Source organism: Boleophthalmus pectinirostris, unplaced genomic scaffold, assembly GCF_026225935.1.
Source record: "Boleophthalmus pectinirostris isolate CB_2022bp ecotype Guang Dong unplaced genomic scaffold, ASM2622593v1 HiC_scaffold_21, whole genome shotgun sequence".
NCBI classification, from domain to species: domain Eukaryota; kingdom Metazoa; phylum Chordata; class Actinopteri; order Gobiiformes; family Gobiidae; genus Boleophthalmus; species Boleophthalmus pectinirostris.
Genome location: NW_026571175.1, coordinates 11,947,355 through 11,972,212, shown reverse-complemented (window position 1 = coordinate 11,972,212; position 24,858 = coordinate 11,947,355). Strand labels below are relative to the sequence as shown.

At 40.4% G+C, this 24,858-nt stretch overlaps 1 protein-coding gene across 1 annotated transcript in view; it reads left to right on the top strand.

Moving 5' to 3' along the window:
- Positions 1 to 24,650, top strand: part of hivep3a (HIVEP zinc finger 3a) — a 39,787-nt gene extending 15,137 nt beyond the window's left edge. The window contains exons 2-7 of the mRNA XM_055157369.1: positions 13,067 to 17,063; positions 17,196 to 17,317; positions 20,090 to 20,229; positions 20,330 to 20,401; positions 21,029 to 21,525; positions 23,637 to 24,650. Coding sequence (XP_055013344.1) covers positions 13,392 to 17,063; positions 17,196 to 17,317; positions 20,090 to 20,229; positions 20,330 to 20,401; positions 21,029 to 21,525; positions 23,637 to 24,023 — 4,890 coding nt within the window. The 5' untranslated portion in view covers positions 13,067 to 13,391 and the 3' untranslated portion in view covers positions 24,024 to 24,650. The remainder of the gene's footprint in view (positions 1 to 13,066; positions 17,064 to 17,195; positions 17,318 to 20,089; positions 20,230 to 20,329; positions 20,402 to 21,028; positions 21,526 to 23,636) is intronic.
- Positions 24,651 to 24,858: the final 208 nt, after the last annotated feature.

The following is a 24,858-nucleotide window of genomic DNA, read 5'->3' as shown; positions in this document are numbered from 1 at the left end:
AAGTTTCACTATAGACCTCTGTGAATATAAGTATTTACATTTCCCTGACCACTTTTTATCACATTAACTCAAAGTTGTTTTATTGTCACAACCCTAAATAGCTTATTATTATTTGCATTATACCCTATATTTATGAAGCACACATGTCGCGTTTGTAGTCCGCTGCAGAGCTGGGAGTGTCTGCCTATGGTGCATTCCACTGAAGATGTTTTTTATGATATGTTTTCATAATACCACCTTAAACATACAGGGGATGTATAAGGCCCTGTGTGTACATATGTGAAATTAGCGTGTTATTGGAACATTTGGTAGTAGTGTTTAAGGCGGAACCACCCACCACAGCTGAGCCCTGTACAACATCTGTCAACATGGCCTACACTTACCGACTCTTCCAGTTCGGTAATTTTTTTCCCCTTAAATCTAAAAGTCCGATTACTATTTTGCTCACGTTGCTGTTTTCTCAATGGTGTCTGTGGTGGGACTTTTGGGTGGAGGGGTGGGGTGAAGGGGGTTGTGGTTTTATGCTGAGAAAGTCACACACAAATATTAATGTCAGGAGTATACCATAGAGCCCGTGGGTACAGAAAAGCTGCTGTTTTGCCGCATGCTGTTAGTGTTGTCATACTAAAATTGCAAACTTGATTTTGATACTAAGGCATAGATTTGATACTTAATACCAGTTTTGATACCATAATGATCATTTTTAAAAACTATATTTAGCATGCTATTTTCAACTTGCAATTCTTGTACTTATATTACCATGTGTCCTTAAATCTCTGTAATCCCTCAGTGTTCAGGTAGGTTACCATAGTGGTCCATGGATGTATCTATTCTATGCGGTCTTTTCTGGTTCATTTCTGTCTGTGAACATGACTTTTTCGAGTATTGATATTATGAGGGTTGAAAAATACTTGCCACTTCTGATAACTGCTGTGACTTGAGAGTGGAGTGATGAGGAGGAAACCCACCCAGACACAGGAGAGCATACAAACTCTGCACATATAGACCTGGTCACCTCTTGCTATGAGGCATGCGCATTTGTTGTTTAAATTAACTGAGCTTTTTGTGCCAAAAATAAATAAAATAAAATGTAAATATTGCAATAAGATTATCATCGCAATACAAAATATTTATTTTATCATACCCTTAATTTAATCCTTGTAAAAGTAACTGTAAGTTACTGCAAAATCTACAACTTCATACACTTCTTCGGTCAGGAGGAAGGCTTTCGTTCATTGCTGTATTTCACTGGCAGTCCACAGTCCCTCCCGCCAGCACTAGATCTGTGTCAGCTGATGTGACAGACAGTTGATGGTTTGTTGTTATGCTGCATCAGTCACTCTTCACTCAGTGTACACAAATCAATGTCCTGTCTGCCACTGCATCATAAGCACGATGCTGTTACACAATACAGGTTTTACATTGTGAGCTTGTTTAAATGGCCACGTGGTGTATGTACGCTGAAATGGGAGCATATTTGATTATTTATTACTATATGAATTATGACTTTTTAGAAACATCTTAACAAATGTTTGGTGCAGAACCTATTTTCATAAAAAATATTATTGGCCTCAGTTTGAGATCTTTATTGTAAAAGTTTTCTCAATATATTGGTGGTGTTTTCAGTAAATAAATAAATAAGTTCCAATGTTCTTAAAGGTGAACTATGTAACCTCTCTACAGATCTGACCATTAGGGTTAGGGCATAGATCTATTATGCCCTTGGCATTACAAGCTTAGTCCTCTGTGACTTGTCTAGTTTTGTTGAGTCCAGTGGCCACTCCATTGGTATTGCAAAAAATAAATCCTTTTAGGGATGGGGCTTGGTTTGTGGATAGGGTTATTTTGGCCTTAAGAAGGCTGAGGGCCAAAATGTAGCACTGTATCAGATCAGTTCACTTTGATATGATAGATGGATTAGAGGTGGCTGGGTAAAGAAATGAGAGTTGGGGCTGGGAGGAGCAGAGACAAACAGTGATGTATGGGGTGACAGTAGCTCAGTTGATGTTTGTATTCATCCACTGATCTGAAGGATGGTGGTTCAAATCCTGCTCTTGACATAAACATCACTGTTAGACTGGTGAGATCCACTGACCCACAAGTTGGCATGAGATTCCAGCTCCCACAGATGAATGCTATCATTGAGTCCTTGGGCAAGACACTTCACTTCCGATGTCTGTGTGCACTGGTGTGTGAATGTGTGTGTGATGTGACAGTTTAGCATGCTGGGATAGGCCTATATAAATTTTGGGTCCTGGATTTTTTTTGTCCTATTGCCTAGCCCTCCTTGAAGGTGACTTACTATCCTGACATTGTGTTTGCTCCATATGCAAACCACCACACCTCTGGGATGTCCTCTCCTTCTCGCTCTCTCTTTCTCTCTCTCACTCTCTCCCTTTCTCCCTCTCTCTGCCTCTCTCTTTCTTCCCCATCTCCCTGACAGGTGGCACAGGGCCCAGTAGCCTCCTCCTGTATACTGTATACTGTATACTGTATACACCACTGCAGGACGAGCCAGTGCTGTCCCCAGGGTGATGCTACTGCTGATTCTACAATCACATACCAACAGGGATAGCACAAACACACTTTTGCTATACGTCATATAGTAAGAGTATGTAAAACCTAAATGAAATAATAAATTATTTTATGGACATTAACACAATATATTGTAAGGTTGTCCAATGTATTGAAAATCAGATAGCGATCAATCAGACCTCAAAGATGATCATAAGACCGCATAGATCAGGGGTGTCCAACCTGTAGCTCAGGAGCTACCAGTAGCTCTCCACCCCCTTCCAAGTAGCTCGCCAAGGGATTTCTGAATTCTGTGTATTGTGGATAAGTAAAATTTGATTAATTACCATTGAAAATATATCATTTTGATGCTTAACTTTGTGTACCGATAAATGGATAATGATTTAAGCATCTGACTGTCTCCCATCTAAGGCTCGCCATGGCTTTTACACTGCTTCTTTGCAACTGCTGGTAGCTCTTTATGGCATTTTTGTTTCATAAAGTAAAGGTAACTCACTGGAGGAAAAAGAATGGAGACCCCTGACATATACTAATATATGCCCGTGGAGCACTATGGAACCCACCTGGATGACTGAGACACAGATATAACATGACAGGTCAGGGACACTCATGGTCATTTGTATCAAAACAAACATGGCTGCTTACAAGGACGATAAGAAATGTAAAAAATAACACAGAAAAAGATGGTGGATTTCTGCAGAATCATTGAGTGGATCACAAAATGGTGTTAATCTGAGGTGAGAGAAGTTTGATTTTGTTCTAAATGATAGATGACCAATGAGCTCCTGTGTTTCCAATTCATCACTGAAATAAATGAGGCTGCTCCATCTGAATTTGTGTACAGAGAGAACAAGTCTGTATTTCAAGCTAAGGTTTAATCATGGTCTAGTTTGGTCCCTGGAACCAAAAGGTGTGTGCTAGGCCTGTCACAATAATTGTTATATTGTCTCACTGTTTAATAAATGACAATAACAATCATTTTTTGGGGGAAAATATTTATCATGGGTTCTTTTTCTTTGCACTAGTGAGGAACTTTTTGTAATTTTTCTGTATTCCCATAAGATCTGAATAGTAGACCGTTGAATAAATAACTTCTATGCCTGAATATAGATTAAATAAATGAACTACTAAAGTGTTTAATTTCTGCTACTTATTAATCACAGTCCTCATTATGTGCAACTTCATTCTTATCAGTATAGTTGGGTTATCTTGCCTTATGAGTGCACTTCAGTATATATGGTGTAAGTAGGTTGGCCTGTCCAGCTCTGGCATCAGTTCAATGTTTGCAGCACAGGGTTGTATAACAGGGGAGAAGGCCTGTGTTCCAATTAGACTCTGAGCACTAACACACTAACACAACACAAACTGTACTGAGCCTGCGTGAGACTATGAATATTTATGCTTTTGTCACCCCTGCAACTATTTTTTATCCTGCTTCTCATCTGTTCAGTTACATAAAGAATAGGTGATAAAAGCAAATGTAATATAAAAGAAATAAGTCAAAGTTAAAGTTGGCCCAATCTGGCAGCAGCATGTAATGTAACTGGGGATGTAACAGTAATGCTGTTGTAACATTGTTGTCTGAGTAGGGAATGTGTCCTGTGTATTTGACCCATTGTTCAAAGCTGTTGAGGCACCTGTCAGGAGCAGTGGGCAACCGCTGTATAGTGCCCGGAGAAATCAGTTGGCTGAGATTTGCACTTTTTTAGGTTTCAGCCTCCAATTTCCAGTATAGGCCAATATGTTGATTCAGCTGACCACTTGAATAAAGGAAAGGAAATTAGCATTATTTGAATACTTAAGTGCAAAAAGAGCACTGCACACTGTCTTATTTGTTTCAGTGAAATAGGATATTTGCAGTTTCAAAATATATCTGCAGAGCTAATCTGCTGTTGCTTACTTTGGTTTCTAAAGAACTTGTATTGCATTAGCATGGGGAAACATTGATCCATCTATCGTGCATTGTGGATGTTTTTGGTATACGGGATATAATTACCCCCAAGACACAGGAAGAACATGCAAATTCCAAAAAGAAATGATTTATCTGGGCCAAAAATCAAACCTGTGACCTTCTTGTTGTGAGGTAAGGCTTCTGGCCACTCACTCATTACTTCAGTGTAGCCTGAAGCAATGGCTAAACTCCTTTCAGACATGTTTTGAATGATTGTTGACACATTATTTCCCTACAAGTGGAAGTTATGAGGTCAAATGTTGTTGTCCAAGGGTGTATCTGACTCTATTGCATTCTAATGTATGGATGTTAGGTCTCCACAGCACCTAAACATTTGTGGTGATAAAGAGGAAATTGAGAGTTCTGCTGCTCCATTAAGACATGTGCAAAATAATACGTGGGCCGATCCAGTGGTGCACGGTAACAGAAGTCGAGCGCGGTGGTTCCTGACCTTGCTCCTAGTTTCCCCTTCACAAGTGGAACGTGCCCACGGTTGTAATTGCCGTGTTGTTGTACATTTGATATGTTCAAGTGATATCCCCAGAGGACTCCTTCCAGACACAGGTCATTGCAAGTACAAGCAGTTAGCAAGGCAATACAAGCTAGCTAATGTAAGGTATGGAAGCTAGCAGAGCACCAACACGTGTCCAGTGTTCTAGCTTAATCCACATGCTAAATAAAGTCATGTTAACAGCTATTGTTTGACATGAAATGGGTTAGTAGATCACCCAATGGACCAGACTGTGTAGTGCCATAGTTGACGTAAGCTGATTCATAGTTCTGAATAGCCGAAAGATTTGCATCAAAATTGTAAAGCAAAAATTACAGGTTGGGCCAAGCATTGTTGTGATGCTAGTCCCATTCAACCACAAAACGGTGGCAGCTAAATTAGGCAAATTAGAGTAATTCACCTGTACATGTGCATGGTTCCAAATAGCCTTTCTTTTCTTTTGGATAACCTATTGCTTAACGTACAAAATGGGAAGCTTTTTTTTTTTTTTTTTTTTTTTTTTTTGTCCTACATTTAAATCATTATAGCTTAGAGATGTATGTGTGATGAGGCATTTAGACTATGGAACTGTGTCACCAGTAAAATAAATTGTCCATACATTTTTCCCATACGCTTTTCGAAAAATTCAAATATGAGTTCAAAGACACTGTGGAGGCTAAGCAGCTACGTGGGAACTAATATCCATCCATAATGCTGTTGTTATATAGCCAGATGGCGCCACCTAGTGCCTCCGCTCTATTTCATTTTTCTCCAGCGACTACGTTAAGAATCGGAATTGGAATCGGAATACACTAGACGGTTTGCAAGAACCCCGGAAGTGCAAGTTCGGGTACCAGCCAATCAGCGAAGAGCCATGCATTCTGTCTTGGCAACGATTCCTGAGATCGAGGATTTAAAGCCAGAGCAAGGAGAATATTTGGTGAATTTTATCAATGGGAAAGACGTTATTGCCCTTCATCCTACGGGATTTGGGAAAAGCTTAATGTACCAGTTTTCCTGTTAGCAGCGCATTACATACATCATGACCAAATAGCAGCGACTGGTTCAGTGAAAAAAGTACGCGCCTGCCGTCGAGCAAACGAATTTTAACGCTGTGAGGTCAAACGGTTTCTACAAAGTGAAAACGGTTTCTAAAAAGTGAAAGCTGATGAATCAGGCTAGTTATTATAAGTCCAATAAGCACATTTAAAACACAAGGTTTGGCGAAATGCTGTAACAACTTAGCAGTTTCAGAAAACAGATTGTTGTGCTCGTTAGTTACCACAGAGCTGAGTGAACTTTCAAACTTTTAATATGATTTTTTTTTTTAAATGTCTGTGGAAAAAAAGAATGAGAAATATACTTCTGGAAGCGGGGGTTAACCAATGTTTGTCCAGGAAACCAAAATACCTGTTACAAGTTTAGCTCAGTTTTGTATAGATGTATAATTGGTAGAAAATAAAGCATTGGGCATGTTTGTGTCTGTCATACTTGACCTGTTATGAACACGGTGCTATTAAGTATTTTTGCACACAGATGTACTCAAATATTTGCTCTTGCTACATTTCGTGTTTTGAGCCATTAATTTGGGTGAAGGAAAAACATCTTCCATCTTCTAATGTCTCCCATTTACTGTGACTGCAACTATTAATAATCACAATAATCATGACTATTCAAATATTTACTAACTATTTGAATAATTAATTGTTATCTGGACAAAAAATACCCGAAAACAGACATTTTTTAACAAAGTACACTTTATTTTTGGAAATATTTTTTTATCTAGAAGCGTTTAGTTACCATGTATTTAATGTCATGTATAAAAGAGCCTATACCGTATTGTGTTATTTTCTATTTTATGTTATAATGTAGTTTCCTCATCACAAACATACCTGGAGTTTGTTTCATTCACACATGTTTGACACACAAGTCCTGCGCATTTAGGCTGAGTACTTCTCCTAAACAGAAAACACGCTATTCCATCTTGGTGCCATATATTAATACTGGAAGTGCTCCACTGTGTTTTTAAGCTCCATACACCTTAACTATAGAATCATTTGGATATGTACAGCACTGGAACTGATTGAATTAAAAAGTAGCTGTTAACTTGAAAACTGCCACTACAGACTAATAAAAAGAATTACTCAGACAACTCCAGGTATGTTCTTGAGGATGTAATAGAATAGAAAGTCCCAGCGAGCACACCATTCTCTTGGCGGGAACGTCCCCATTTGCTTGCAGAAGTTTACTATGAAATTGTATTTTAAATTTATTTTTTTTTGTTCTCCATGTCCTATAGCATCTGTAACTGTTGATTTGGGAAGAAATATTAATGGTTTCCTTACCTGCTGACCATGTACATAATCAGTTCATGTCAGGTGTCATATCATGCAACAGGAGATAAAAGCAAGGTGCTCATCCTTCCCAAATCAACATGAACAAATGTGTTGAGATATACTGTAACTTGCATGTGTAATTAATACAATGTACTGTATATAATGGAATTATTTTTATTTTTTATTTATATGTATATAAATTAACTAAGTTCGTTTCAAAAAGGGTATAATTCAGGGGGGGGCTTTCCAGCTTGGGGGCCTTCCAGCCAGTGGGACCTTCCAGCTGATTTCCATGTAATAACATTGTAACATGGTTTAAAGCTCACAAGGGTCAATTTTGTGCAATATAGGAGCTTTAAAAATTTACAATAGAAATTATTGTTTGACTGGTCAACCACGACTAAAATAAGTGCTACTTACTTGTTACTAGTTACTGTTTTTTTCATGGATTTTTGTTTCATTATTTGCTAATGCATTATGAGTAGGGGTGTAACGATATCCAAGTCTCACGATATGATATTGTCACGGTATGAACCTCACAATAAGATATTTATTGTGATATCGTGGGAAAGCTGACGATATGGTGGGGAGGCTCACGATTAGGGATGTAACAATATCCAAATGTCTCAGTACGATATTTTCACTATATACATCTCACGGTACGATATTTTTTGCGATATTTTGTGGAGGCTAACAAAACTGTTCTACTACTTTGTTACCTTTTCTACTTTTTCCTCTTAAAATGCCTTGACAAGACTTAATCCAAAGAACTAAGACTTAAAAGTGCTTAGAACTGTTATTTCTTCTTGTAGTCTTCACTGAAATGAAGCAAAGGATCATGATTTATGTAGTTCCCTGTCTTTTTTTTAGCTATTGCTGCACCATAACTCTTAATTTAAGCAAAGAGACTTGCAATTCGATATATTGTGATTTTGGGTCCACAATATTATTGTGAGAACTTTGACGATACGATATCATGATATTTCACCATAGACTGTATATATAAATGGACATACTTAACCTGCAAGTCGCCGCATTCCAAATAGGGAGTGAACATGGGAACTCTTCCAGCTCTGTCAACTCTCATTGACTTTACATTGAAAAACTGTCACCCCTCTCTCCATAACTGCTGTATTTTGGTCTTAAAATATTCGTATTAACACGATCCTGGTGTTTTTATTTCACTATTTTGTCTGAAAATAAATTTCTATTCCTAATATGCTCCAAATTCACCCCATAAATTCCAGCCTCGTGAGCTTTATTTGACTAGAGCTAAACACTGTGGGTGACGTCACACTCCCTTAGTCCACTTCTTTACAGTCTATGCGACAACCTCGGGATTCCCCCTGTGGACAGAGAGAGCATTGACATTTGGACTAGCACTGACCTTGAAAATAAGGCCATAGATGTAGTACGTAAACTCGCTAGACCTTCCTTCGAATTGGTCAAGTCACGTGAATATGCTAAAAACAGCTTCCCAACGCTGTGTGTGTCTACCATCTCGTATGTTGCTCCACACACACAAGACACAACGTTTTTCCTTTTACTTTCCCTGATCACGCGGTCTTTCTGTTTCCCTATGCTAGGATCAACACTTCTATCGCATCTTTAGTTTTCCCCCTTTTCGCCGTACGAGCTCCTGACCGCTGCCTTCACGAGCTGCATGGTATTCCCTACTGCCCCACATGTCTGCTCTTTCCCAGCCTGCCCAAAACCAGCTTCGGAGCGGGAAGAGAGAGAGAAAGGAGAGGAGGAGGAGGAGGAGGAGGGGGAGTGAAAAGTGATGTCAGCGCAACCTGGTCTCCATTCACCGATGTGTGTGGACATTCTCCGGGACTGCTCTTTAAAATTCTCCCCCTTGTCGCATTATTTCAAATTTTCCATGCTGTTTCTGAGAACGTACCATAGCTCTCCTCACTCCTCACCTTCGCCGGAAAATAAATGTGTTCTTTTTTTGTTTTTCACGCCAGCTTTTCTAGTAAAACACTGACCCTTCCATGCAACCGTAGGAGAAACAAGATTACGTCAACTTCCACGAAAAAGGAATTACTTTGACTAAGAGAGCGGGTTTTTTGGGGGGTACATGTGAAGCATTTGTCCCCCTCCCTCCCCATTCATCGGCAGCGGCTACCTGTCTCTCTGTTCAGCGCTCGGAGTGTGTTTTCACGCGACAGCCCCCACCGTACGCATTCATTCATCCTTTTTCTCCTCGCATCCTCTCCTCCTCGCCTCCGATTCTCCGGTCTCATTCACAAGCGGGGAGGACGTGACCGCGACACCACCTGCTTCTACCAGGTAAAAAACGGAGAAAGAGGAAAAAAAACATCTTTGTCAGTGGTTTTGAGGCGACGTGATGTGAGAAGGGGGAATTTCTTGAATGAATCAGCGGAACCATTTCTGATTTTGGACCACGGTTTCGGCTCCATCCGCTGCAGAGAGTGTGGTAGTGTGAATGAATGAAGAGGCATATGAGTTTTTGAAGACTAACCCTGCTCCTCGGTGAATGGGGTGCCTGTGTGGGGCGCGCAGGCTCATATGCATGGCTGTAGTGGACTAAACAGGGCATATAGGAGAGGTAGTGTGTATGCGAATACCTCCGAAGGGTGACCCCCACCTCCCTCGCTGGTCTCCCCAGAGTGCGAGCGCCACTATCAGGGTGCTCAGCTGACACGCACGGCTGCAAATAACACAACAGACAGCCATTCACAGCTGAGGCAGGGTCATGCGAGTTTACAGCATGACTGATTGGGATATGGGCTACATTTGTGTTCCGAGCATGTCACTTTTGATGTATTTCGGTTTTGTTGAATGAGTGTCGCTCTACCAAGGTCGATTGTGGCCAAAAATGTTTCAATGGATTTTATCAATGCCTGACCTGAAATATATAAAAATTTTAAATATGTATATTTAGTATGTAAATTGGTTCATCATAATAGTAGATACGTTTTTTTCTTTTTTGTTTTCTTTTTTTTTTTTAGAACAGCCCATCAGCAACAGGTAAACTGGATTACATCATAGAAGCAATGAGTAGGAGAGTGCCAGCCTCTACTGAAGCATCCATCCAATGTTTTAAAGTGTTGTGTGGAGCTGTTGTGTGGTAAAGGTTTTGAAGCTAGACATTGGGAACAAATCAAAGCGATATGGTTTTCTACTCATTCAAATATCTTATTACTATTGTATCTTAGTTTCGGAGTAAATCTCAGTTATGTTAGTCCCCCAAAAGCTTATAAAAATAGACCTAGTTTTTAGACCTAGGACAAAAGATGTCGTTTTCAGATTGTGGAATTCCTTTGTCCGTTATGGCAAGAAAAATTGTCAGTGAAAAACAAGCATCTTTTCTTTATATCCCTGTGCTGCATCCTCTCTCCTCCCATAACTCACAGGAGCTTTCAGTGTATCATGCTCTAAAAGAAACAGAGGATGCACAATAGTAGATTTGTGTATTGATTTCTTTTTGTTCTTTCTTTTGAGCTGTGCACCGTTGTGTTTCCAAAAAGCGGAGCTCGGAGGAGAGAAGCACCTTTGCAGCCCGGCTCTCTCCCGCTCTGTAGTCAGTGAGGATGCAGGAAGATATATTTAGCCCTCAAGCTCTCCTTCCATCTGCTACCACATGGTTTAGGGCCGTTACCATAGGAACCACCGCTGGGTGCCCATTAGTGTGAGAAGAGCAAATTGAAAAGATTTTTAAAAAGCCATTTATACAATATTCTTTTTGTGTGCAGCATTTTATATTTTTTACATTATTACTCCCAGTGAGTTTTTTTTTTTCTTCTCTTTTTCACTTGTTAGTTTCATGGTCACATTATTTTAACATATATTCTTTGTGAAGATTTCAGAAGCTGAACAGGTTAAGCTGTTGTCTAATTACTTGGGTAAAACGGATTATTACAGTACATGGGAGGAGATAATTCCACTTAAAAATGCAAACAGCTGTCTTGCTTAGCACTGGGAATTTTTACACCTCAAAGTGTGTTTTCAACAACATTCCTGCAAGCTCCCAGTGTCAGATTTCACAGACAGAAAAGATGTGATGTGTGGAAAGAGGGCTAGTTTTATTTGCAACTTGGATGTGCAAATGAACAGTGGAGCTAACAAAGTGTGAACGGAAACTTTTGAGACATTTTAGAAACTTTAGTTTAACCAATAAAGTTCCATGGGGGTTATCATTTACATGGTTGTCCTGGTCCCAGACCGGGTCTAAAGGTACAGTAGAAAGGACCCACTTGGTCTGGGAATGTCTCAAAACATCAGCAACTTTTTGGACTGACCCATCTGTGTCAGGTGTTTTTCTTTAGAGCCTATTTGAAACCCGTTTTATGCAAATATTTATTGAAATCATCCATCCCTAGTGTTTGTTGTTGAATGACCAAATATAAACACTGAACAGAATTAGCTTTCACACAATCAAGAAAAAAAAAACTTGCCAAATTTAGATGCAGAAAGTGCACTGATGTAAATCTAAAGAAATTAAAGACAACATTAGTAAAGGAGATACTGAACATTCAAAGCTGCAATGCTGATTTAGTAAGAATGATGAGTTGTTTGTGGTAGTCTATGCTCATCATCTTAGAATTATGTATTTGTTGTATATTCTTCCAGAGTTACATCAAAACTGGTTATCAACATGTTATCAGTCATTTGGCCCCCATCCAGCAGCCTCTCTGTCTTCCACCAGAATGTGGGTGTACAAACCAGCTGGTCAGTGAGTGGGCAGCCATGTTTACTGTTTCAGTATGCTGGCACACAAAATACTGGGAGTTTTCTTCACCATCTCCACCGAGTCTCCCTATGCATTTTACATCTGTGCACTTGTTTGTGATGAATTGCAGACGGACATCCTTCATTCTATTAGATCTAATCAGAGTTGGAAAGCAGAGCCGTAATATACCTATAATTCCTCAACCTGATGTAATAAGCGCTGTGCTAAAAACATTATGGCATTATCAGACAACAAAATGCCAGATATTCTGTTAATTACACTATGCCAAGACGGTCTCTGGGTTCACATGGTAGTTAGTCATGTGAAGAGAAACATACATTTTCCATAAAAAGGTGGCTTGAGTTCACTTAGCTGTTTGGGTCGTAATTACTAGGGTTGCAAGTTTAATCACAATTGAATTAAAATCACAATTTGAATGGGCGCAATTAGCAAAGGCTGCAATTTTTAGTCCCATTATTTTCTAAACAAACAACTAAATATCCTGTAATTTTGTGCATAAAAACTACTAACACTGTTGTTAAAACTGTACAAATGTATTCTGAAATGTGGTTCTTGTATAGGTTGTCAGTCATATATCAGTCTATTTGCATTTCTCCTGGACACCTTTAAAATGTGAACTTTGAACAGAATCCTATGCTAAAAGAAAGTGCAAATCTAACTGCAATGCTTGTCAGAGAAATTGCAATTAGATGTTTTTTTTCCTAAATTATGCAGGCCTAATAATTATTATGTTTTAACACTTTTTGAAGGCTCTGTAATACTAACTTTTTTATGTTAGTGCTAAACTGAAAAATGTCCATGTTTCAAGGTCAGCTGAAAATGAAAGAACTATTTTTGAATTGAGTTGAGTCTTTGTTATCGAAATAGTGCTGCCGGTTAAAAATATTTCATAAATAGATCTGTAGTCATGAACTGTTCAAGAAGATGGTTATGTCACGCTGAGACGCAGTGGTTATGAAACAAGCACAAGCAATAAATAATCCATGTTTGAAATCAATTGCAAATATTGAAATAATTTTTCTTTGTTTCCACAGGTCTGCAGAGAGGACTGAAAACATTCAGCGTGTCAACTGAGAGCAAACAAGTTGATCCACTGATTATGATGGGGTACTTTGAGACACCTTGGACAATTTCTTCAATGACACATGTGATCATACATCCGTCCTCCTCAGTACATGTGGGCCACTAATGTAATATTCCGTAAATGAAAATTTGAAAGATGAGAAGTCACCAGAAGTAAATAAGAGTCCTATACATTTTCTACCAACATTTCTTTCAGTTAATGTTTTGGTTCAAACTCCATAGCCTGGTCCAGGCAGACGCTTCCCACGTGTCTCTCTGAGGCTGTCCATACATTTTATGGAGGCCTTGAGCAGTAGCCTGACAACCGGGGAACAGTCCGGAGGTCAAGAACATAGTGAAGAAGATTCTGCACATTTGCAAACACCATCTCCTTCAAAGCAACAACCAACTGACTCTTCGAAAAGTTCTCATGGAGCACTCCAGCAGACCAAACAGTTTAAAAGACAGTTACCTGAACGCAAACGCCTCAGGGCTCAGCGGCAGAGTATTGACTCAGACACTATTCCCGAACACAAACAGAAAGAAACCAAATCTGTTTCAGAAAACTCACCTGCGACCACACCTGGTGTCAACTCAACCAAAGCAGAAACCCAAGAGGGTACCCCTAAACAGAAACGTGAGCGAAAACCCCAGAAACCCGGTAAATATGTGTGCACATATTGTGGTCGTGCCTGTGCCAAGCCTAGCGTCCTGCAGAAGCATATTCGATCACACACAGGAGAGCGGCCTTATCCCTGCCCTCCATGTGGATTCTCTTTTAAGACTAAGAGTAATCTGTACAAACACCGCAAATCACATACACACAGGGTGAAGGCAGGGCTTGCTGTCGGGGACACTAGACCTTCAGAGGAACAAATTACAGAGTCAGAAGATGAAGCCAGACATCTACCATCAGCTTCTACTATTCCTTCAATCAAAAACCTCGAAACAAACCAGGTCAAAGATACTACTGCAATGGATAATTCATATGCTGTACGGAAGAGACTGGCCATGCGCCTTAGTAGAGGAAGAGTAGAGACCCCCAAAGATTCAACTGATGACAAGAACCTGTCTCTGATATTAGGCAGTAAAGAGAGCACTGAATCAGGCTACTTTTCCCGTTCTGAAAGTACTGAACAGGACATCTATCCAAACACAAGTGCCAAAAGTTACGCAGAAATCATCCTTGGCAAATATGGACGTCTTGGACACCTACAAAGGATGTCTCGTCAGAATAACCAGCAGTCCCCAAGTCAGGAGGACAAAAGTGTGCCATTCACAGTGCCCAAGAAGCAAGTCATCGACCACATCACCAAACTCATTACTATCAATGAGGCAGTAGTGGACACCAGTAAAATTGACAGTGTAAAGCCAAGGAGGTTTTCATTGTCAAGAAAAAATTCAGACCCTCAAAAGAGTTCACCTCCAAAAGAACCCCTTCTCCAGGTCCCCAAACCTGCGGAGTTCCTCTATAAGAGCAGCGGTTCAATTACTATGGGAGTTCCATGTGAGAAATTCCAGCACCATTCATCAACTGTGCAACAGCCTGGTCAAACATCTGCCCCTCTGTTAAGAAGCCACTCAATGCCAACTGGAGCTACTTCTACTGATGTTGCACCTATGGGCTCAAATAAATACCGTCTGAGTCAGTCCTTTGATGAAAGAGAACCATCTGAATCACAGGTACCTCGCCGATATGGAATGCTGAGAAGGCAACCAGCAATCGATGGTGAGTGCGAAGGACCTCACTCATTTTGCAGTGACTCTCTGACTACTGTGCCTGACCATAAGCGGAGTCAACCCCAGCCATATGAATGTGAGACCTGTGGCACGGGCTGCAAGGATTGGGAAGGTTATAAAAAACATAGACAAACCTCGTGTTTAGTGCATCGTCCCAGAAATGAGGTGGTCGTCAGTCAAATGGAATGCTCCCAGATAATTACCCAATCAGCCAGACCAGGGACATTGACACTGCGCAAGAGAAGGAAAGCCGAGAGTTTTGAGCTTGAAGACCCTGCATCTCCTACAGCTCTTTCTTCCTGTCCTTCAGAACAGTGTAACTTTGAAGGTAATACAGGCTATGAGATCCCCAGAAGACCCACACAAACCTGTTCTGTCATTCAGCACACAAGTTCATTTGAAAAGCAAGAATCTCTACCAGATAGTCAAAGCACTGAACCAACAAAAGATCCTCCAATTCTCAGAGATCCAGATATTTTACAAAAGCAGTCAGAACTGTCAGGAAAGGTCTTGAGTCGAAAATTGGTGCGCCAACATAGTGTTCAGGTGCCTGAAATACTGGTCACAGAGGACTCACATACAAACCCTGATAATGTACCTTCAACACCTGCAAAACCATTAGAAAGGTCTGAAGAGTTCCAGTGGCCACAGAGAAGCTCCTCTCTTGCCCAACTTCCTATTGAAAAACTTCCCCCAAAGAAGAAACGTTTGAGGTTGGCTGAGGCTGCCCAATCTTCAGGAGAGTCCAGTTTTGAGTCCATTTCCCTACCACACAGTCCGAGTCAGGAGAGTAGTGCATCATATGCTTCTAGTCGGTCAACATCCTTTGAGGAGTCAAACAGACTTGAGTCAGAAACCTTAACATCTCCAAGAAGATCGAGAGCTCCTCATATGTTAACAGTGCCTGGTGTCCACCCACATCGTGAAATGAGGCGCTCAGCCTCTGAACAAGCACCTCATGACCTACAGCCACAGAATGTTACTATGTCAGAGACCCGCAGTAAATCCTTTGACTACAGCAGTCTTTCCCCTGAACGCTCTGCACTAGGCTGGAGAGAGAGGCGAAAATGTCTTTTAATTAGGCACACTGCTGTCAGAGATCCTGACGAAGAGGACCTGCCATCCTCATCTGTCCATACTTCTGAAAAAGTGAGCTTTAGCCCTCATACAACTTCTGTGTACTGTAGCAAGTCCCCTGACTCACCCTTACAGGGTGAAACCATTTCACAATACTCCAAAAGTATAGAAATCGTCCAACAGTGGAAGCAGCAAAATGTGCAGTTAACGCAAAGCTTAGAACAACTTAATAAAGTCGTGGGGTGTGATAATCCTTTTAAAGAGGAGGCCTTAAAAGTTCGTACAGATCCTCTCTCTTCCCCGACCCCAAACCCTGCTTCTGCACAGGGATTGTCAGGAGCAGCCAGAGCCCACTACCTACCTGTGTCTACAGGACTGAAGCTGGAGATCCCCCCAGGACCCCGGCAGTCTTTGGTGGTTTCCCACAGCCACATGCCTCACTCCAGTGTACCACAGATCATATCCAGTGTGGAGCGTGTGCGACCCATCACCTCCGCAGCAGTAGTGGTACGTTTCCAGACACACACCCTCACACCTGCCTGTGCCATCTACACCACCCTCTCCCAGTCCTCCTCCCCCAGACCATTGGAGGCAGTAGATGCAGCGGTACCACACGCTATAGATCAGTCTGCTGTTGACTGTCTAAACTATGGAAGAGCAAGTCCCGAGCTCCCGGATTGGTCTGGAGAGCTGAGGGCCTCGGGTTCAGGGGCCAACAAACGCGTGCTCTCTCCTTCAAACAGCATTGAACTATCTCCAGAATCACAACAGCAACAGAAGCGAGTGAAAGAGGACGAAGCATGTGACATTCAAGAACACAAACCAGAACCGCCATCTTGCCGAACCAACGAATGTCCTCCAGTCTCCCAAGCTGAACCTCCTTACCCTACTTTGTTGTCCAGTACCTGTAACAGCTGGTGCTATTTGAACTACGTAAAACCCAACCCCGCGGCTCTTGATGAACAGAAGCCCTCGGTGTATTCATCTTGGTCGACGAGTGGATATGACCCCAACCCTCCTGGACTGTCCAGCAAGACAGCCCTGTCTCTGGTGCATTGTAAGCAAAGGCTTAGTCCGGCCATCTACACTACCTCCTCCATGTCAGCTCCAACTGATGAGGCAAAGGAGGAGCACAGACCCAGATCCCCAGAGGTAATTTTGTGTTTGAAATTTTAGTACCACTGTAATTTAATATAATATTTTTTTGTAATTTTATATAATGTTTTAATGTAAGATTCTGAATAAACTAAAATTAACTATATATATTTTTTTAATATAATATAGACTTACCTCAAGACAGTGTGTATAGACCACAGCAAAGAACAGCAGCTAGTCACCATGGAGAACTTAAACAAGCCATCTGAGGAGAAGAAGATGGTAGAGGAAACATGGATGGCTAAAATAAGGTAAAAATCAAACTGATGGAATTGTGCTTATCAAGGGAAACAATAATGAGAACCATGTTTTGAGATTTTGAAGCTATATGCATACATACATACATACATAAACTAAATTATGCAAATGCAAAAACATATCTAGAGTTGTGTCTTCATTCACACATATTTTCAGTCAACCTTTGTTATTAATCTGTCTACATTTTCAAAGCTCAAAATGCTCTGTTTCACCTTGTGGTGTCATGCAGTGGGAGTTTTCAAGTTAATACTTTTTATCTTTAGTTCAGATTTTAGACTGAACTAAAGATTGGCACTTTCAAATGATTTTAGTGAAGGTTTCTGGAGTTTAAAAACACAGTGGAGCACTTCCTGTATTACCAAAAGACATCAGTGTTTTCTGTTTGAGAGAAAAACTCAACCTAAATATGCAGGTGTGTGCGTCTTAAACAATGAAACAAAACACAACTCCTAGTATGTTCTTGATGAGGAAACAAAATTGTAACATCGATAAGAAAATACCATAATATCGACCTTTTGAGTTCTATTCCTACTTGAAACTCAACCAAGAAATGATTTTATGAATTGAAAAAAAAACACACACAACAAACACTGGTAGATGTGTAAGACTTGGTCAGTAATAATAATTACAGACAGTCCTCCCTTGTTATGATAAAACCCATTTTAAACAAGGTAGATTCCTAGCTCTAATTTCCTCCTGCTGGCATTTCGTTTCACATAAAACAGGAGACAGATCTGCGGGGAGGCGAGAGCGAAGTGTGATACCGATCAGAAATAAACGGTGTGGAGAGGAGGGTGCCATCTTCGTGACTCTTTTGGGTTTGGGAGGGTATACGTGTGAACAAAACTCTAGTTGTGACTCATTTTGACACTTCGCACAGCCTTCCCTTAAGGACTGAGTCATCCCTCGCTCCCTCTCTCCGTCCGTCTGCTCAGTCTGTCTCTCCGCACTCAGACAGTCAGAGGCGGGAGGCGGCTGAAACAAGGCCAGTTCCTTTCGCTTTGACATTCAAATATCACAGAGTGAACGGGACATTACAAAACAAGTGTGGGTTACTTGAGCAGCCGCCCACTGTTCAAAAGTAAACTGCCCATTGTGAATGAAAGTAGGACTGCTTAGCTAGCTGTATCTGATGATACAGAGGAGGACATCAACAAACACAATCACTTCTGGTTGAGATTATGTAGATTTTACATGTAGTCCAATATAGGAAAATTAATGTCACTGTAGGTAATTTTTTCCTCTGAGTTTGAGCCATGCTTCAGTGCCACTGCTGAAACAAAGCAGGAGCGGGCCGGTCCAGCCTCAGGCAATTATTAAAATCAAAAACTATAAATAAGGGTCAAAAGGAGGCCGCTAAGTATCAGGAAGTCCGCATTATCCTGCTAGTTATTTTAGCTTTACTGTGATGGCAAAACTCTGCTCTCTGGCCTCTAAAAGTGGGGGAAAACATTTATTAACTAGTTAGCCTCAAAAGAAATGAGATATAAGTTAAATCTAAGGTTCAATATTAATTACAATTTCAAATGGTCTCATTTAGCTAATTCCCTTTATTAGGTATCTTAGAACATCAGAATCCAAAATCTCATATCTTATCACAGCTTCAATATCTGTCAGGTATGTAGCAAATATTTTTCCAATATTATTAAATCCTAGTATAGCCTAGTAATTTTTTGGTTTCTCCCGTGTGCTAAAGTAGTCCAACTTGTTCTATAACTTGAAGTGTTTATGATCTCTGGTGAGTCTGCCCAGCCGTGAGGCCTGTAATGGAAATAGAAATCAAAACAGATTATAATCAGATTGATTGTTTGCCGTACGACGATGTTTTCACTTTGGGTGTTTTTTCATGCTTATTTGGAGCAGCAGCTGGTCTGGGTCCGGGTTTCCCTCCCTCTCCACCATGTTTTTATTGGCCCACCACTGCAAACCCCGAGACCTTGGGCCACATGGTAGGCTCCCCTGTTTGGACTGGCTGGTGGCGTGAGCTCGGGAAGGGGCTCAGAGGCTGTGTGGAGGGGAGCGGGTGGGGGTCTGCTCTTGGCCTATGAAAGCTGCTCTGTTCAGGATGAAGTGGGTGCCTTGCTGAGGGGCCCTTGGGTGTAAACGGAGGCCCAGCTGCCACAGTGTGAGCTCACAGTGCGGCGCAGGCCAAACAGACAGGGCCGCAGCATTAGACAAACACAGCCTCTGAAAGCCGCTTACAGGTGCTCACGGGCCCGCAGGCTGTCGCTCAACTCCGGCAGACCATTCATTACAGCTAGCAATTACAGCTAGCATCCTCATGGGGCCACATCCACACATCATTCTAGCCTTAAAGTGGCTGGACCTGATTTTTTCCACGTATTTTAGCAAAACTTGTCTTACCCCAGTACAGATTTTATTGTATATATATTGTGTAAGCAGCTCTTGAAGTTAAAATCAGACTGGATTACACTGTCTGCATCAGAGGTGGGTAGAGTAGCCAAACATTTTTTTCAAGTAAGAGTAACGTTGCTTAAAAATGATATTACTCAAGTAGAAGTACAAAGTAGTGATTCAAGAAATTACTCAAGTAAGAGTAAAAAAAGTACCACCCTCTGGTCTGCATATTTATAAATCACTTAATCCTCAGAGAATTAGGAAGTGCTCTATTAGCATGTTGTTGTTACTAACTCAATTGAAAGTTGTGAAAACGTGAATAATTATAATGCTCAGAATGCATAGGGTAAGTGAGGAATAATTTTAACATTGTTTAATGTTACTGTGCTGCTCTCTGTCCTGTACAGATCAAGTGAAACGTGCAGCTGTGAACCAAAGGACAGCACAGTCAGCCGTAAGGACTCCAGTGTTCAGCCAGAGAGCACCCAGGACTCTGCTCAGGATACAACATACAATCTACTCTCTAGTACAGCTGTCACATCAGAAGGTGAGGAATGGAAATGACCGAAGAACTAGGTTAAAATTAATTTGAATATTATTTTGAAAACAAATAAATAAAACTGTGCCATATCTCTGTTGTATTTCAGAAAGCCACACCAAATATGAAAAACAGAAAGGTGTTGACGAAACCTCTTGTGACTTAGATGAGAAACGTACAGGTACAAATATTTTTATATTACAAAATGTTGGTAGAGGAGCAATGACTTATTACATTATATATTATTTGAATTATATGTAAGCTGTAAATGGCTGTGGCTGTGGGTTTAGTATTTGCCACCCTACCAAAGGGTCACTGGTTCAAATCTCATACAGTTATACTAATTATAGTAATAATCATACTATTGACACTTGCTAATGCTAATATAATTTATGTGAACAATTATATAATATAAAATGTTTTGTAAACTGGTAAAACGGAATTGGAAAAAATCTGCCAAATCACAATTCCAAATGTAAAATGAATAATAGGAGGACAAAATATTTTTTAAGTATTGCAATATTGATCCAATACAATACCAATGGGTTTTGTATTAAAATGCAATGAAACTTTTCTATTATATATATTAAGAGTATATTGCCTTGGCATATAGAGGTTATCATAATCTTCAAGTTAAAGTTATTTACAAATGTATTTATTTGATTGAAAAGAAATGCTATATTTTTGCATGAGAATCACTACTTTTTGATACCTCAGTCAATATTAACATAATACTGATATTTTGATATCGATCCATTCATAACTACTGTCTAATGAAATGCATGATATTTTTTTTTCCTTTTTTCAGTTCCAGACCCCTGTCCTGCTGACTGCCCAAAGCCTCTCCACAATAACCCAAATCTCCAATGCATTGACACAGACAAACCCATACAACCCGAGACTTCCATCACCAAGGATAGTGACACCCGGTGCGATGAAGGAAAGGGACCTTCTGCTGTCTCTCTCCTCACCCCCACCCATCGAGACAGCACTCGGACATCGGCCAGTGTCAGGAGGGCTCTGTTTGCCCGGAGACGATTTCAGCCCACCACCCTCTGCCCAGGCTCCCCCCAGTCTCCAGAAAAAGAACCGTCTCCACCTCCCTCACCCCACTCCCTGGTGCCTGCGTCAGCCTGCGCCTCTCCAGGTTGTCATGTCAGCAGCTCCTCAGAGGGGCTGGGGCCTCCTCCTTGGTGCCTTCTCACAAGAATAGCCCAGTCCCCTAAAGCAGGCTCCCATGGGTCCCACCGCTCCCAGGCAAACACCCAAGACCCCCAGGATGGCACGCAATCAAAAATGAGACTGGTAAGTAAGCTGTAAAGTAAACCTGTTTAAAAAGAATTAAGCAACATCGTTTCCTTTTGGTTTTAGTAAAAAATATTAGTGGTGTAACTGGATGCATCTAGTATACAAACCTACTTGAGGATTATATAAAAAGAAAAAACATAGTTCTGTTTGCTACATACCAACAATAGTGTGTAGTTGTACTTTATTAATATTCAGGGGTAGCTGTGGCTACAATAGTAGATGGGGTGAACTGCAGGGTAGTGCTTTGACAAGTCTCTGAAAAGCATTACAAGTGTAAGACATCATGCTGGCAAAGGGTCCATCACCTGCTTCTCTCTATGGAGATGTCATTACTTTGCCTGGAATATTCCACTGTGTTGTATAAACATATTTTATCTTTCATTTTGTTTAATCAGATGTTTTTATTGTCAGAAAAGTACTTACTTTGGTGGAGTTACTTGCTTGTCTTCATGTCCATCCATCCAAGCGCATCTCTATTCTCTATGGAGAGTAGAATGTTTCAGACACATACAAAATGGTCTTTTAATGTCTCAAAACACTGGCCATTCTCAGCATGCCACAGCCACTGAAAGTGAATTAGAACAGGAGAGAGTAAGGGACAGGTGAAAAGGACATACCTCACACCACATAGCATAATCAACTCCTTCATCATCATTACCATATTGGTCCAAATATTATATCCATATGCTGTATATTCCATATACATTGGTCATCTAATTCTTTTTTTTCCCCCCAAACTTGTGACTTGATCCATCAGTTTGCCCACACCTCTAAATACATCCCCTCACAAAGCTAATTTTGTGTATCGCGGTCCATTCCCAGTTGGTCAACAAGCAGAACAAATATAGATTCTCCTGCACATATGAAGTTATTTTAAAATCACATTTATTGGAAAAGGAAGGAAAGGCAACTCTCTTGTTTTATGCGAGTTGAACCTTGCACGCAGCTGGCTCCCAGACCAAATATAATGCACCCAAGTAGACACAACATGTTTTTCCAGGGCAGCCGCTGATAAAATGAGAAGCAGGGATTGTTAAATACTTGGTATTGGGACCACATGTTGTTGGGAAAAACTTGGTTATATCATGGCATAACCTCACCACTTCCTCCTTTCACCAATATACAGCTTAAGGGAGCGCTAATCTAAGGACATGTGCTTTCAGGTCTAACCTGATCAGAAATAAGTTAAAGCTGCACTGAGTAGCTTTACTGGTGAAGGGTCCACCTCGTTTTACCTGGTGTATATATATATATATATATATATATATATATATATATATATATATATATATATATATATATATATATATATATATATATATATATATATATATATATATATATATATATATATGCAAAGGAATAAGAGCTGAGCCCTTCCCTTAACCAAACCAAACCGAAAATAGTTTAGTCATGGTATATTGGTAGCAGTACATCTCATCAGAAAATGGATTGCATGTACAGTAGAGTTACTTGTATCATTAGATTTCTCTGGGTCAAACATCCCATAATAGTTATTGATGGTGGCCTGTAAGATGAATGAGCCTGCTCTTATACAAGCCCGTTCACTCTCTGACAATAACCTTTCAAAACACAAGGTGACTGGGTCTGCTAAATTACATAGTACATAGTGCAACATTTATTCTCAGACTCATTGAGATACCGTTTAGCATCTCTCACATCCAACTGAAAGGTTGGCAACACAATTCCTGTATCCAGCATTACCAGCAGTTGTTGTGTCCTTGGGCAAGACACCCAGTTGCCTATGTGAATAAGTGTAGTTCAGTAGTTCAGTAGGAACTAGTAGTTCAAGTGTAACTGAGGAGGGAATGAATAATTTAATAACTTAAAGCACTATAGAAATACTTGTCATTTGTCATAAACCTTGTAAGGCACAAATGAATCTGAGTGATTATAATAAATTTATGACTTATTTACAATGACACTTATGAACCTTTATTGTCCACTGATGTGGAAATTTGCCTTTTTTTTTTTTTTTCAGCAGTTAAAAACCTTCACAATCATAACCATAGATGACACTACACTACTAATTCTGCATCATACTGAAAGCTGTTTAATCATGTTGACTTATCTTTTGTATCTTTCAGTCTCCATTCAAACTTGATGTACCCCACACAGCCCCTCACCCCTCTCGCGGCCGTCTAACCCGCAACCTGCTGAGCCACCTCCCCCTGCACTCCCAGCGCACCGGCCGCTCCCCAAGTATACTCATCCCCATCGGAGGCATCCACATGATCCAGCCCAGGCCCTCCTCCTTTCGGCCGCCCATCTCCTCGGCAACCAGCCCCACCAGTACCACTGGCACCTTCTGTAAGCTAACCGATGCTATGCTATTCACCCAGCACCCTCCGCCTGCACCCTCCAGCCCCCCAGACTTCCAAGAAGCCAACTGCTGCGGAGATCCAAAAGGTGAACTAGCTTCGACCTTACAGGAGTCCAGTTTAAACACAAAAAACAAAACTAAAGTGGATTAAAAACACTAAATTTTAAGGCCAAATGACGTCTCCTTCTAATTACAAAAAGAAGGTGGACTTTAAAGGGACAGTGCAAAACGTGAAATGACTCAAAGGACATACAGCACTTCTGAATGATTATGTAAGTATATAAATAATATATGAAGGAACTTTGTTAATTATGCAGTACTTTTTGTAAATCTTTTTTTACCCTCTCGTTAGATGTCATTGGTGTTAATTTATTTATTGATGTGCTATTATGCAATTCTGTACTATATGCAAAAAGCAGCTGGAATGAAAAATCGCTATAAGCCCTATTTGAACAGCGCTAATTATAATATTGCTGTGTTATTGTACTGTATACCCGAAAATGGATATAAGATAGGTGACAAATATTTATTCCCGACACCAGTATTTGAAAGTGCAATTTTTAAACGTGGAGATTGTGGTTTCTATATGTCATATTTGTTGTTTTGTCATTGTTTTGTGTTGGCAAAAAACAGGGTTAACATCGCCGACTTTTTCAAACAATTTTTTCGCTTATCATTGCCGCAAACTGCAAGTTTTTATGTGCACAGTTAGTAGTTATAAAATTGTTACGTTTTGGATTCCACATATTTCAGATAGTACATGTATTTTTGTGTTGGCGGTTTTCTAAATGATACAATCACTTTTCCATGTCATTTTCATGTTGGTCATTAAATATCTCATTTTTACAGATTTATATTAAAATTTTGTTGGTGTGTGATTTTTGTGAGGGTAGCGGAACAGGATGCTGAAAGTATTTTTCGGTAAAATTGTTTCCTGATCACAAACATACCTTCTCTTGAGTGGAAAGCACTCCACTGTGTTTTTA